This window comes from Bufo gargarizans, chromosome 2 (assembly GCF_014858855.1).
Source record: "Bufo gargarizans isolate SCDJY-AF-19 chromosome 2, ASM1485885v1, whole genome shotgun sequence".
Taxonomy (NCBI): Eukaryota; Metazoa; Chordata; class Amphibia; order Anura; family Bufonidae; genus Bufo; species Bufo gargarizans.
In genome coordinates this window covers 497,562,571-497,577,260 of record NC_058081.1, presented here as the reverse complement: position 1 = coordinate 497,577,260, position 14,690 = coordinate 497,562,571, and the positions used below count along the sequence as shown (strand labels likewise).

Genomic DNA, 14,690 nt, shown 5'->3' with positions numbered 1-14,690 from the left:
AACCCTCAGTAGTGTGATTGGTCAAGCTGTCACACCAAGTGCATTTAACCAGCAATAGTCTGTTCATTTTTTGGCCATATACTACATCAGGGGCAAGCTGCGCCCGTCACCAAGTGCATTTAACCAGCAATAGTCTGTTCATTTTTTGGCCATATACTACATCAGGGGCAAGCTGCGCCCGTCACCAAGTGCATTTAACCCTCAGTAGTGTGGTTGGTCAAGCTGTCACACCAAGTGCATTTAACCAGCAATAGTCTGTTCATTTTTTGGCCATATACTACATCAGAGGCAAGCTGCGCCCATCACCAAGTGCATTTAACCCTCAGTAGTGTGATTGGTCAAGCTGTCACACCAAGTGCATTTAACCAGCAATAGTCTGTTCATTTTTTGGCCATATACTACATCAGGGGCAAGCTGCGCCCGTCACCAAGTGCATTTAACCAGCAATAGTCTATTTATTTTTTCGCCATATACTACATCAGGGGCAAGCTGCGCCTGTCACCAAGTGCATTTAACCCTCAATGGTGTGGTTGTTTTTTGGCTAAAGCCTACATCAGGGTGAAGCTGTCACACCAAGTGCATTTAACCAGCAATAGTCTGTTTATTTTTTGGCCATATACTACATCAGGGGCAAGCTGCGCCTGTCACCAAGTGCATTTAACCCTCAATGGTGTGGTTGTTTTTTGGCTAAAGCCTACATCAGGGTGAAGCTGTCACACCAAGTGCATTTAACCAGCAATAGTCTGTTAATTTTTTGGCCATATACTAAATCAGGGGCAAGCTGCGCCCGTCACCAAGTGCATTTAACCAGCAATAGTCTGTTCATTGTTTGGCCATATACTACATCAGGGGCAAGCTGCGCCCGTCACCAAGTGCATTTAACCCTCAGTAGTGTGGTTGGTCAAGCTGTCACACCAAGTGCATTTAACCAGCAATAGTCTGTTCATTTTTTGGCCATATACTACATCAGAGGCAAGCTGCGCCCATCACCAAGTGCATTTAACCCTCAGTAGTGTGATTGGTCAAGCTGTCACACCAAGTGCATTTAACCAGCAATAGTCTGTTCATTTTTTGGCCATATACTACATCAGGGGCAAGCTGCGCCCGTCACCAAGTGCATTTAACCAGCAATAGTCTGTTCATTTTTTGGCCATATACTACATCAGGGGCAAGCTGCGCCCGTCACCAAGTGCATTTAACCCTCAGTAGTGTGGTTGGTCAAGCTGTCACACCAAGTGCATTTAACCAGCAATAGTCTGTTCATTTTTTGGCCATATACTACATCAGAGGCAAGCTGCGCCCATCACCAAGTGCATTTAACCCTCAGTAGTGTGATTGGTCAAGCTGTCACACCAAGTGCATTTAACCAGCAATAGTCTGTTCATTTTTTGGCCATATACTACATCAGGGGCAAGCTGCGCCCGTCACCAAGTGCATTTAACCAGCAATAGTCTATTTATTTTTTCGCCATATACTACATCAGGGGCAAGCTGCGCCTGTCACCAAGTGCATTTAACCCTCAATGGTGTGGTTGTTTTTTGGCTAAAGCCTACATCAGGGTGAAGCTGTCACACCAAGTGCATTTAACCAGCAATAGTCTGTTTATTTTTTGGCCATATACTACATCAGGGGCAAGCTGCGCCTGTCACCAAGTGCATTTAACCCTCAATGGTGTGGTTGTTTTTTGGCTAAAGCCTACATCAGGGTGAAGCTGTCACACCAAGTGCATTTAACCAGCAATAGTCTGTTCATTTTTTGGCCATATACTAAATCAGGGGCAAGCTGCGCCCGTCACCAAGTGCATTTAACCAGCAATAGTCTGTTCATTTTTTGGCCATATACTACATCAGGGGCAAGCTGCGCCCGTCACCAAGTGCATTTAACCCTCAGTAGTGTGGTTGGTCAAGCTGTCACACCAAGTGCATTTAACCAGCAATAGTCTGTTCATTTTTTGGCCATATACTACATCAGAGGCAAGCTGCGCCCATCACCAAGTGCATTTAACCCTCAGTAGTGTGATTTGTCAAGCTGTCACACCAAGTGCATTTAACCAGCAATAGTCTGTTCATTTTTTGGCCATATACTACATCAGGGGCAAGCTGCGCCCGTCACCAAGTGCATTTAACCAGCAATAGTCTGTTCATTTTTTGGCCATATACTACATCAGGGGCAAGCTGCGCCCGTCACCAAGTGCATTTAACCCTCAGTAGTGTGGTTGGTCAAGCTGTCACACCAAGTGCATTTAACCAGCAATAGTCTGTTCATTTTTTGGCCATATACTACATCAGAGGCAAGCTGCGCCCATCACCAAGTGCATTTAACCCTCAGTAGTGTGATTGGTCAAGCTGTCACACCAAGTGCATTTAACCAGCAATAGTCTGTTCATTTTTTGGCCATATACTACATCAGGGGCAAGCTGCGCCCGTCACCAAGTGCATTTAACCAGCAATAGTCTATTTATTTTTTCGCCATATACTACATCAGGGGCAAGCTGCGCCTGTCACCAAGTGCATTTAACCCTCAATGGTGTGGTTGTTTTTTGGCTAAAGCCTACATCAGGGTGAAGCTGTCACACCAAGTGCATTTAACCAGCAATAGTCTGTTTATTTTTTGGCCATATACTACATCAGGGGCAAGCTGCGCCTGTCACCAAGTGCATTAAACCCTCAATGGTGTGGTTGTTTTTTGGCTAAAGCCTACATCAGGGTGAAGCTGTCACACCAAGTGCATTTTACCAGCAATAGTGTGGTTATTTTTTGGCCATATCCCAGTCTAATTCTGTCACTAAATCCATACCGGTCACCCAGCGCCTAAATACTAGGCCTCAAATTTATATCCCGCTAAATCTGTCGTTACCGCTGTACTGTTGTGGCTGGGCAAGTTATTTAGTGTCCGTCAAAGCACATTTTTTGTTCAGGGTTGAAATACAATTCCCAATTTAGCAATTTCGTAATTTAGTGGTTTCTGCTATATCAGAGCTATTTGAAATCTATCCCTAAAAGGGTATATAATATTCAAGGTGCACATAGGGTCATTCAGAATAACTTCACACACACGCTACTGTGCATTTCCAAGTCTAATTCTGTCACTAAATCCATACCGGTCACCCAGCGCCTAAATACTAGGCCTCAAATTTATATCCCGCTAAATCTGTCGTTACCGCTGTCCTGTTGTGGATGGGCAAGTTATTTAGTGTCCGTCAAAGCACATTTTTTGTTCTGGGTTGAAATACAATTCCCAATTTAGCAATTTCATAATTTAGTGGTTTCTGCTATATCAGAGCTATTTGAAATCTATCCCTAAAAGGGTATATAATATTCAAGGTGCACATAGGGTCATTCAGAATAACTTCACACACACGCTACTGTGCATTTCCAAGTCTAATTCTGTCACTAAATCCATACCGGTCACCCAGCGCCTAAATAGTAGGCCTCAAATTTATATCCCGCTAAATCTGTCGTTACCGCTGTCCTGTTGTGGATGGGCAAGTTATTTAGTGTCCGCCAAAGCACATTTTTTGTTCTGGGTTGAAATACAATTCCCAATTTAGCAATTTCATAATTTAGTGGTTTCTGCTATATCAGAGCTATTTGAAATCTATCCCTAAAAGGGTATATAATATTCAAGGTGCACATAGGGTCATTCAGAATAACTTCACACACACGCTACTGTGCATTTCCAAGTCTAATTCTGTCACTAAATCCATACCGGTCACCCAGCGCCTAAATACTAGGCCTCAAATTTATATCCCGCTAAATCTGTCGTTACCGCTGTCCTGTTGTGGATGGGCAAGTTATTTAGTGTCCGCCAAAGCACATTTTTTGTTCTGGGTTGAAATACAATTCCCAATTTAGCAATTTCATAATTTAGTGGTTTCTGCTATATCAGAGCTATTTGAAATCTATCCCTAAAAGGGTATATAATATTCAAGGTGCACATAGGGTCATTCAGAATAACTTCACACACACGCTACTGTGCATTTCCAAGTCTAATTCTGTCACTAAATCCATACCGGTCACCCAGCGCCTAAATACTAGGCCTCAAATTTATATCCCGCTGAATTTGAATACAATACATTGGGCCAAATAATATTTTTGTTGTTGTGGTGAACCATAACAATGAGGAAAACATCTAGTAAGGGACGCGGACGTGGACATGGTCGTGGTGGTGTTAGTGGACCCTCTGGTGCTGGGAGAGGACGTGGCCGTTCTGCCACATCCACACGTCCTAGTGTACCAACTACCTCAGGTCCCAGTAGCCGCCAGAATTTACAGCGATATATGGTGGGGCCCAATGCCGTTCTAAGGATGGTAAGGCCTGAGCAGGTACAGGCATTAGTCAATTGGGTGGCCGACAGTGGATCCCGCACGTTCACATTATCTCCCACCCAGTCTTCTGCAGAAAGCGCACAGATGGCGCCTGAAAACCAACCCCATCAGTCTGTCACATCACCCCCATGCATACCAGGGAAACTGTCTCAGCCTCAAGTTATGCAGCAGTCTCTTATGCTGTTTGAAGACTCCGCTGTCAGGGTTTCCCAAGGGCATCCACCTAGCCCTTCCCCAGCGGTGAAAGACATAGAATGCACTGACGCACAACCACTTATGTTTCCTGATGATGAGGACATGGGAATACCACCTCAGCATGTCTCTGATGATGACAAAACACAGGTGCCAACTGCTGCGTCTTTCTGCAGTGTGCAGACTGAACAGGAGGTCAGGGATCAAGACTGGGTGGAAGACGATGCAGGGGACGATGAGGTCCTAGACCCCACATGGAAGGAAGGTCGTGCCACTGACTTTCACAGTTCGGAGGAAGAGGCAGTGGTGAGACCGAGCCAACAGCGTAGCAAAAGAGGGAGCAGTGGGCAAAAGCAGAACACCCGCCGCCAAGAGACTCCGCCTGCTACTGACCGCCGCCATCTGGGACCGAGCACCCCAAAGGCAGCTTCAAGGAGTTCCCTGGCATGGCACTTCTTCAAACAATGTGCTGACGACAAGACCCGAGTGGTTTGCACTCTGTGCCATCAGAGCCTGAAGCGAGGCATTAACGTTCTGAACCTGAGCACAACCTGCATGACCAGGCATCTGCATGCAAAGCATGAACTGCAGTGGAGTAAACACCTTAAAACCAAGGAAGTCACTCAGGCTCCCCCTGCTACCTCTTCTGCTGCTGCCGCCTCGGCCTCTTCCTCTGCCTCTGGAGGAACGTTGGCACCTGCCGCCCAGCAAACAGGGGATGTACCACCACCACCTCCGTCACCAAGCGTCTCAACCATGTCACACGGCAGCGTTCAGCTCTCCATCTCACAAACATTTGAGAGAAAGCGTAAATTCCCACCTAGCCACCCTCGATCCCTGGCCCTGAATGCCAGCATTTCTAAACTACTGGCCTATGAAATGCTGTCATTTAGGCTGGTGGACACAGACAGCTTCAAACAGCTCATGTCGCTTGCTGTCCCACAGTATGTTGTTCCCAGCCGCCACTACTTCTCCAAGAGAGCCGTGCCTTCCCTGCACAACCAAGTATCCGATAAAATCAAGTGTGCACTGCGCAACGCCATCTGTAGCAAGGTCCACCTAACCACAGATACGTGGACCAGTAAGCACGGCCAGGGACGCTATATCTCCCTAACTGCACACTGGGTAAATGTAGTGGCAGCTGGGCCCCTGCGATCCTTCCGCCACCAAGGATCGCAGGGCAACATTCTTTGCCTCCTGTTGCCACCTCCTCCTTCTCGGCTTCTTCCTCCTCTTCTTCCACCTGCTCATCCAGTCAGCCACACACCTTCACCACCAACTTCAGCACAGCCCGGGGCAAACGTCAGCAGGCCATTCTGAAACTCATATGTTTGGGGGACAGGCCCCACACCGCACAGGAGTTGTGGCGTGGTATAGAACAACAGACCGACGAGTGGTTGCTGCCGGTGAGCCTCAAGCCCGGCCTGGTGGTGTGTGATAATGGGCGAAATCTCGTTGCAGCTCTGGGACTAGCCAATTTGACGCACATCCCTTGCTTGGCGCATGTGCTGAATTTGGTGGTGCAGAAGTTCATTCACAACTACCCCGACATGTCAGAGCTGCTGCATAAAGTGCAGGCCGTCTGTTCGCGCTTCCGGCGTTCACATCCTGCTGCTGCTCGCCTGTCTGCGCTACAGCGTAACTTCGGCCTTCCCGCTCACCGCCTCATATGCGACGTGCCCACCAGGTGGAACTCCACCTTGCACATGCTGGACAGACTGTGCGAGCAGCAGCAGGCGATAGTGGAGTTTCAGCTGCAGCACGCACGGGTCAGTCGCACTACAGAACAGCACCACTTCACCACCAATGACTGGGCCTCCATGCGAGACCTGTGTGCCCTGTTGCGCTGTTTCGAGTACTCCACCAACATGGCCAGTGGCGATGACGCCGTTATCAGCGTTACAATACCACTTCTATGTCTCCTTGAGAAAACACTTAGGGCGATGATGGAAGAGGAGGTGGCCCAGGAGGAGGAGGAGGAGGAGGAGGAGGAAGAGGGGTCATTTTTAGCACTTTCAGGCCAGTCTCTTCGAAGTGACTCAGAGGGAGGTTTTTGGCAACAGCAGAGGCCAGGTACAAATGTGGCCAGCCAGGGCCCACTACTGGAGGACGAGGAGGACGAGGAGGTGGAGGAGGATGAGGATGAAGCATGGTCACAGCGGGGTGGCACCCAACGCAGCTCGGGTCCATCACTGGTGCGTGGCTGGGGGGAAAGGCAGGACAATGACGATACGCCTCCCACAGAGGACAGCTTGTCCTTACCCCTGGGCAGCCTGGCACACATGAGCGACTACATGCTGCAGTGCCTGCGCAACGACAGCAGAGTTGCCCACATTTTAACCTGTGCGGACTACTGGGTTGCCACCCTGCTGGATCCACGCTACAAAGACAATGTGCCCACCTTACTTCCTGCACTGGAACGTGATAGGAAGATGCGCGAGTACAAGCGCACGTTGGTAGACGCGCTACTGCGAGCATTCCCAAATGTCACAGGGGAACAAGTGGAAGCCCAAGGCCAAGGCAGAGGAGGAGCAAGAGGTCGCCAAGGCAGCTGTGTCACGGCCAGCTCCTCTGAGGGCAGGGTTAGCATGGCAGAGATGTGGAAAACTTTTGTCAACACGCCACAGCTAACTGCACCACCACCTGATACGCAACGTGTTAGCAGGAGGCAACATTTCACTAACATGGTGGAACAGTACGTGTGCACACCCCTCCACGTACTGACTGATGGTTCGGCCCCATTCAACTTCTGGGTCTCTAAATTGTCCACGTGGCCAGAGCTAGCCTTTTATGCCTTGGAGGTGCTGGCCTGCCCAGCGGCCAGCGTTTTGTCTGAACGTGTATTCAGCACGGCAGGGGGCGTCATTACAGACAAACGCAGCCGCCTGTCTACAGCCAATGTGGACAAGCTGACGTTCATAAAAATGAACCAGGCATGGATCCCACAGGACCTGTCCGTCCCTTGTCCAGATTAGACATTAACTACCTCCCCTTAACCATATATTATTGGACTCCAGGGCACTTCCTCATTCAATCCTATTTTTATTTTCATTTTACCATTATATTGCGAGGCTACCCAAAGTTGAATGAACCTCTCCTCTGTCTGGGTGCCGGGGCCTAAATATATGCCAATGGACTGTTCCAATGTTGGGTGACGTGAAGCCTGATTCTCTGCTATGACATGCAGACTAATTCTCTGCTGACATGAAGACAGATTCTCTGTTACGGGACCTTTCTCCTCTGCCTGGGTGCTGGGCCTAAATTTATGAAAATGGACTCTTACAGTGGTGGGTGACGTGAAGCCTGATTCTCTGCTATGACATGAAGACTGATTCTCTGCTGACATGAAGCCAGATTGTCTGTTACGGGACCTCTCTCCTCTGCCTGGGTGCTGGGCCTAAATATATGCCAATGGACTGTTGCAGTGGTGGCTGACGTGAAGCCTCATTCTCTGCTATGACATGCAGACTAATTTTCTGCTGACATGAAGCCAGATTGTCTGTTACGGGACCTCTCTCCTCTGCCTGGGTGCTGGGCCTAAATTGATGAAAATGGACTCTTACAGTGGTGGGTGACGTGAAGCCTGATTCTCTGCTATGATATGAAGACTGATTCTCTGCTGACATGAAGCCAGATTGTCTGTTACGGGACCTCTCTCCTCTGCCTGGGTGCTGGGCCTAAATATCTGACAATGGACTGTTGCATTGGTGGCTGACGTGAAGCCTGATTCTCTGCTATGACATGCAGACTAATTCTCTGCTGACATGAAGCCAGATTGTCTGTTACGGGACCTCTCTCCTCTGCATGGGTGCTGGGCCTAAATTTATGACAATGGACTGTTGCAGTGGTGGCTGACGTGAAGCCTGATTCTCTGCTATGACATGCAGACTGATTCTCTGCTGACATGAAGCCAGATCCTCTGTTACGGGACCTCTCTCCTCTGCCTGGGTGCTGGGCCTAAATTTATGAAAATGGACTGTTGCAGTGGTGGGTGACGTGAAGCCTGATTCTTTGCTATGATATGAAGACTGATTCTCTGCTGACATGAAGCCAGATCCTCTGTTACGGGACCTCTCTCCTCTGCCTGGGTGCTGGGCCTAAATATCTGACAATGGACTGTTGCATTGGTGGCTGACGTGAAGCCTGATTCTCTGCTATGACATGCAGACTAATTCTCTGCTGACATGAAGCCAGATTGTCTGTTACGGGACCTCTCTCCTCTGCCTGGGTGCTGGGCCTAAATATATGTCAATGGACTGTTGCAGTGGTGGTTGACGTGAAGCCTCATTCTCTGCTATGACATGCAGACTAATTCTCTGCTGACATGAAGCCAGATTGTCTGTTACGGGACCTCTCTCCTCTGCCTGGGTGCTGGGCCTAAATTGATGAAAATGGACTCTTACAGTGGTGGGTGACGTGAAGCCTGATTCTCTGCTATGACATGAAGACTGATTCTCTGCTGACATGAAGCCAGATTGTCTGTTACGGGACCTCTCTCCTCTGCCTGGGTGCTGGGCCTAAATATATGCCAATGGACTGTTGCAGTGGTGGCTGACGTGAAGCCTCATTCTCTGCTATGACATGCAGACTAATTCTCTGCTGACATGAAGCCAGATTGTCTGTTACGGGACCTCTCTCCTCTGCCTGGGTGCTGGGCCTAAATTTATGAAAATGGACTCTTACAGTGGTGGGTGACGTGAAGCCTGATTCTCTGCTATGACATGAAGACTGATTCTCTGCTGACATGAAGCCAGATTGTCTGTTACGGGACCTCTCTCCTCTGCCTGGGTGCTGGGCCTAAATTTATGAAAATGGACTCTTACAGTGGTGGGTGACGTGAAGCCTGATTCTCTGCTGTGACATGAAGACTGATTCTCTGCTGACATGAAGCCAGATTGTCTGTTACGGGACCTCTCTCCTCTGCCTGGGTGCTGGGCCTAAATATCTGACAATGGACTGTTGCATCGGTGGCTGACGTGAAGCCTGATTCTCTGCTATGACATGCAGACTAATTCTCTGCTGACATGAAGCCAGATTGTCTGTTACGGGACCTCTCTCCTCTGCCTGGGTGCTGGGCCTAAATTTATGACAATGGACTGTTGCAGTGGTGGCTGACGTGAAGCCTGATTCTCTGCTATGACATGCAGACTGATTCTCTGCTGACATGAAGCCAGATCCTCTGTTACGGGACCTCTCTCCTCTGCCTGGGTGCTGGGCCTAAATTTATGAAAATGGACTGTTGCAGTGGTGGGTGACGTGAAGCCTGATTCTCTGCTATGATATGAAGACTGATTCTCTGCTGACATGAAGCCAGATTCTCTGTTACGGGACCTCTCTCATCTGCCTGGGTGCCGGGGCCTAAATATCTGAGAATGGACTGTTCCAGTGGTGGGTGACGGGAAGCCAGATTCTCTGCTATGGGACCTCTCTCCAATTGATTTTGGTTAATTTTTATTTATTTAATTTTTATTTTTATTCATTTCCCTATCCACATTTGTTTGCAGGGGATTTACCTACATGTTGCTGCCTTTTGCAGCCCTCTAGCCCTTTCCTGGGCAGTTTTACAGCCGTTTTAGTGCCGAAAAGTTCGGGTCCCCATTGACTTCAATGGGGTTCGGGTTCGGGACGAAGTTCGGATCGGGTTCGGATCCCGAACCTGAACATTTTCGGGAAGTTCGGCCGAACTTCTCGAACCCGAACATCCAGGTGTTCGCTCAACTCTAGTCACAGGCACGAGAGTAAACAATTCAGTCTCGGGTTATTCGTGGCTAGAAGAAGCCCTCAGCGCAGCCCATACGTTTTACTGCGGCACGGAGCGCATATTATAAATGAAGTTTGGAAACAAATCGGGCTTAGATAGAGCAGTCTGAACCTGATTCGCTCAACGCTAGTCATAAGTATCAGGAGCCTGGAAACCCCCTTTAAGAGGAAACAAAGGAACGCACAGGTTAGAAAACAACTTGTCTGACCATGGCTTCCTACAACATAACAGTCTGTCCTTCTAGACCAGGGGTGGACTACCTGGGGCCCGCGATTGGGAGTGCTACAATCTGATAATATGGTTCTTGGACCACTGGCCACCTCACTGCCGCCCCCCATTACAGAGAGGTGCACATGTTTATATATTGGTATACAGAGTGGGAGACGTCGGAAAGTAACATGGAGGGTGCCATTCGGTGCGATTAGCCTCCTAATACTGACAAACCCTTCTCTTTCTTCAGCACAATCCTTCTATTTGCCCACAAGTTTACACTTTAACCACAGTCATGCCCTCTCACCCATAGCCCGCCGCTCTGGAATGTCATTTCTGCAAGCGCTTTCAGACTGGCCAAGCAAGACTACACAGATCACTGACTGCTGTGTGCATGTTTCTCATCAGTCATCCTTTTTATTAACCATTTCAGGCTTGTTGAGCTGATATAGGGGTGTCCTGTGCAAGAGACCCCCCATTCTCTGATTCTGGTGGGCATCCTTTTACTGTTCAGATGTTAGGCCAGGAATTGGATTTTACAATTAAAGTCCATTAATCCGGCGACTGGTACTTTGGAAATCAGCTGTCTGAAATAAGTCCTTCTCACAGCCTATCTATCTCATATCTATCTCTCCATCCATCTAATATCTATCTATCTATCTAATATCTATCTTTCCATCCATCTATCTCATATCAATTTATCTACAGTATATCATATCTATCTATAGTATCTATCTCTCCATCCATCTAATATCTATCTATCTCTCCATCCATCTAATATCTATCTATCGCTCCATCTATCTAATCTCTATCTATAGTATCTATCTATGTCCAGTGTCGAGTCTAGGAACAATATATAGGGGGGGGGGGGGGGGGCACATAAGATATCACAGTCAAAAATGGGGGGGGCGGGGGGGGCACTAATAATTTTCACCACTTAATCATACTACTAAGGCCCCATGCACACGGCCGTGTTTCACAGCCGTGTGCGGGCCGTGGAACCGCGGCCTGGATCCCTCCTGAGAGCAGGAGCGCACGGCGTCACTGGTTGCTATGACGCCGTGCGCTCCCTGCTGCCGCCGCAATACAGTAATACACTGGTATGATCTATACCAGTGTATTACTGTACTGTGCCGGCAGCAGGGAGCGCACGGCGTCATAGCAACCAGTGACGCCGTGCGCTCCTGCTCTCAGGAGGGATCCAGGCCGTGGTTCCACGGCCCGCACAAGGCTGTGAAACACGGCCGTGTGCATGGGGCCTTAAAGAAACTAAATAAGTATATATAAATAAGATTACAAAATACGAGAGTATTGCTGTATGCAGGGATACCATTTTATTGTACTAACCTAATACGTAAAAGACAAGCTGTCAAGAGTTTTCCTTTCTTTCTCGGTATTGCTTCAGTCCTGAGAAAGAGAGAAACACTCTCGAAAACTTTTCTTTATAGTTTAAAGCAGTTTCAGCAAACACCAGGGCTGTGTAAATAATCCCATATGTTAAACATGTCACTAAAGAAGACCAATGAGCAGATGCTCACAGGCTTATTCACAAAAGGGTGAAGAGTTTGGAGAAGGGAATGATCTAGGACAACATAACTGAATAGGAAAGTGAGCTGAATTGAAGATTTTATTTCAAATCAGTTATGTTGTCATATATTGTTCACTTCTCCAAACTTTTCACCCTTTTGTGAAATAACCCTGGGGGTGTTGTTGGTGTGTGCAACTAATACTACTACTTCTGCTTGTAACGCAGAATGGTGCGGTCAGGGGTATGTGTAACGCAGAGTGCAGTGGTCAGGGGTGCGTGTAACTCAGGATGCGTTAGTCAGGGGTGCTTGTAACGCAGAATGTGGCGGTCAGGGGTGCATAAAACGCAGGGGGCGCTGGTCAAGGGTGCGTGTAACTCAGGATGCGCTGGTCAGGGGTGCTTGTAACTCAGGATGCGCTGGTCAGGGGTGCTTGTAACGCAGAGTGCGCTGGTCAGGGGTGCGTGTAACTCAGGGTGTGCTGGTCAGGGCTGCGCGTAACGCAAGAGGCGCTGGTCAGGGCTGCGCGTAACGCAGGGGGCGCTGGTCAGGAGTGTGCGTAACGCAGGGGGCGCTGGTCAGGAGTGCGTGTAACGCAGGGGGCGCTGGTCAGGGGTGTGCGTAACGCAGGGGGCGCTGGGCAGGTGTGCGCGTAACGCAGGGGGCGCTGGGCAGGGGTGCGCGTAACGCAGGGGGCGCTGGGCAGGGGTGCGCGTAACGCAGGGGGCGCTGGGCAGGGGTGCGCGTAACGCAGGGGGCGCTGGGCAGGGGTGCGCGTAACGCAGGGGGCGCTGGGCAGGGGTGCGCGTAACGCAGGGGGCGCTGGGCAGGGGTGCGCGTAACGCAGGGGGCGCTGGGCAGGGGTGCGCGTAACGCAGGGGGCGCTGGGCAGGGGTGCGCGTAACGCAGGGGGCGCTGGGCAGGGGTGCGCGTAACGCAGGGGGCGCTGGTCAGGGGTGCGCGTAACGCAGGGGGCGCTGGTCAGGGGTGCGCGTAACGCAGGGGGCGCTGGTCAGGGGTGCGCGTAACGCAGGGGGCGCTGGTCAGGGGTGCGCGTAACGCAGGGGGCGCTGGTCAGGGGTGCGCGTAACGCAGGGGGCGCTGGGCAGGGGTGCGCGTAACGCAGGGGGCGCTGGTCAGGGGTGCGCGTAACGCAGGGGGCGCTGGTCAGGGGTGCGCGTAACGCAGGGGGCGCTGGTCAGGGGTGCGCGTAACGCAGGGGGCGCTGGTCAGGGGTGCGCGTAACGCAGGGGGCGCTGGTCAGGGGTGCGCGTAACGCAGGGGGCGCTGGTCAGGGGTGCGCGTAACCCAGGGGGCGCTGGTCAGGGGTGCGCGTAACGCAGGGGGCGCTGGTCAGGGGTGCGCGTAACGCAGGGGGCGCTGGTCAGGGGTGCGCGTAACGCAGGGGGCGCTGGTCAGGGGTGCGCGTAACGCAGGGGGCGCTGGTCAGGGGTGTGCGTAACGCAGGGGGCGCTGGGCAGGGGTGCGCGGAACGCAAGGGGCGCTGGTCAGGGGTGCGCGTAACGCAGGGGGCGCTGGTCAGGGGTGCGCGTAACGCAGGGGGCGCTGGGCAGGGGTGCGCGGAACGCAAGGGGCGCTGGTCAGGGGTGCGCGGAACGCAGGGGGCGCTGGTCAGGGGTGCGCGGAACGCAAGGGGCGCTGGTCAGGGGTGCGCGGAACGCAAGGGGCGCTGGTCAGGGGTGCGCGGAACGCAAGGGGCGCTGGTCAGGGGTGCGCGGAACGCAAGGGGCGCTGGTCAGGGGTGCGTGTAACGCAGGGGGCGCTGGTCAGGGGTGCGTGTAACGCAGGGGCAGTAGTCCCCATAGCGAAGCGGGTGGGCAGCTTGGGCAGTACTTTCAGTTTGGAAAAACTGATCGATCGCAGTGTACTGAAATGACCTTTGCCCCCCTGTAGCGATGCCTGTTCATGTCTATCTAATAGTATAACATATAGCATAATATTGTAAAATATCTCTACACATTATACAGTATAATAATAGATATTATATGTATGTATTTACAAATAAAATACTATAGAAATAATAGATAAAGTAATACATTTCTAAACAGCACATGGTAACTTTGCCTCTTAGTTAATTTCCACCCGCCCCCCGGGGGTCCCCCATTGATTCTCCCTCACCTTCTTCCCCTCGGGATGTCCTGTGCATCCTCTCTGTCCCGCGGGTACTAGTGAACCCTGCTCATCCTCCTGGTCCTGCTCTTGCTCCACCTCCATGGCCACGCGCCAGCTCCGGGGAGTCTGTGTTTACTTGTCTCCATAACTACCGACCACCTGGGCTGCTGCGTTCCAAGCCTCGTTCTGAAGCGGTGGTGCGATTGGTGGGAAGTTTATAACCACGCCCACTCCTCGCTCAGGTTGTGGATTAGAGCTGTGAGGTTGATAATATAGCAGCTATAACAGAGCTGGAATCTGGTTGCTATGAACATTTTCATCAGCCTGTAGTGACCAGTGTATTGTGATGGTTATGCCTGGGGACAATTGACTCTGACTCCCTTGGGATTCTCACCATATGCTGCCATTTTATTATGTATGTTTTTATGATTACCTATGTATGCTCAATACAGGATTTATTGTTATGTACTAATTAGTGGCGTTAGTAGTTATTATTGGCGAGGGGCTTTGTACAATCATGCGGAAAGTTTAGTTAGTGCT

The 14,690-nt window shown here is 50.5% G+C and overlaps 1 protein-coding gene across 2 annotated transcripts in view; it reads right to left on the bottom strand.

Annotated features, from left to right (window-relative positions):
• Window positions 1-14,206, bottom strand: part of AGBL3 (AGBL carboxypeptidase 3) — a 167,990-nt gene extending 153,784 nt beyond the window's left edge. The window contains exons 1-2 of one of the 2 annotated variants that reach the window (XM_044281215.1): window positions 14,157-14,185; window positions 11,839-11,898 (exon numbers count right to left, since the gene is read on the bottom strand). Coding sequence is in view for 1 of the 2 variants with exons in the window: in XM_044281214.1 (XP_044137149.1) it covers window positions 14,157-14,184 (28 nt within the window). In the remaining variant the exon portion in view is untranslated. Of the gene's footprint in view, window positions 1-11,838; window positions 11,899-14,156 lie in introns of both variants that reach the window. The other variant, XM_044281214.1, reaches the window with a different exon arrangement.
• Between the last annotated feature and the right edge of the window lie 484 nt (window positions 14,207-14,690).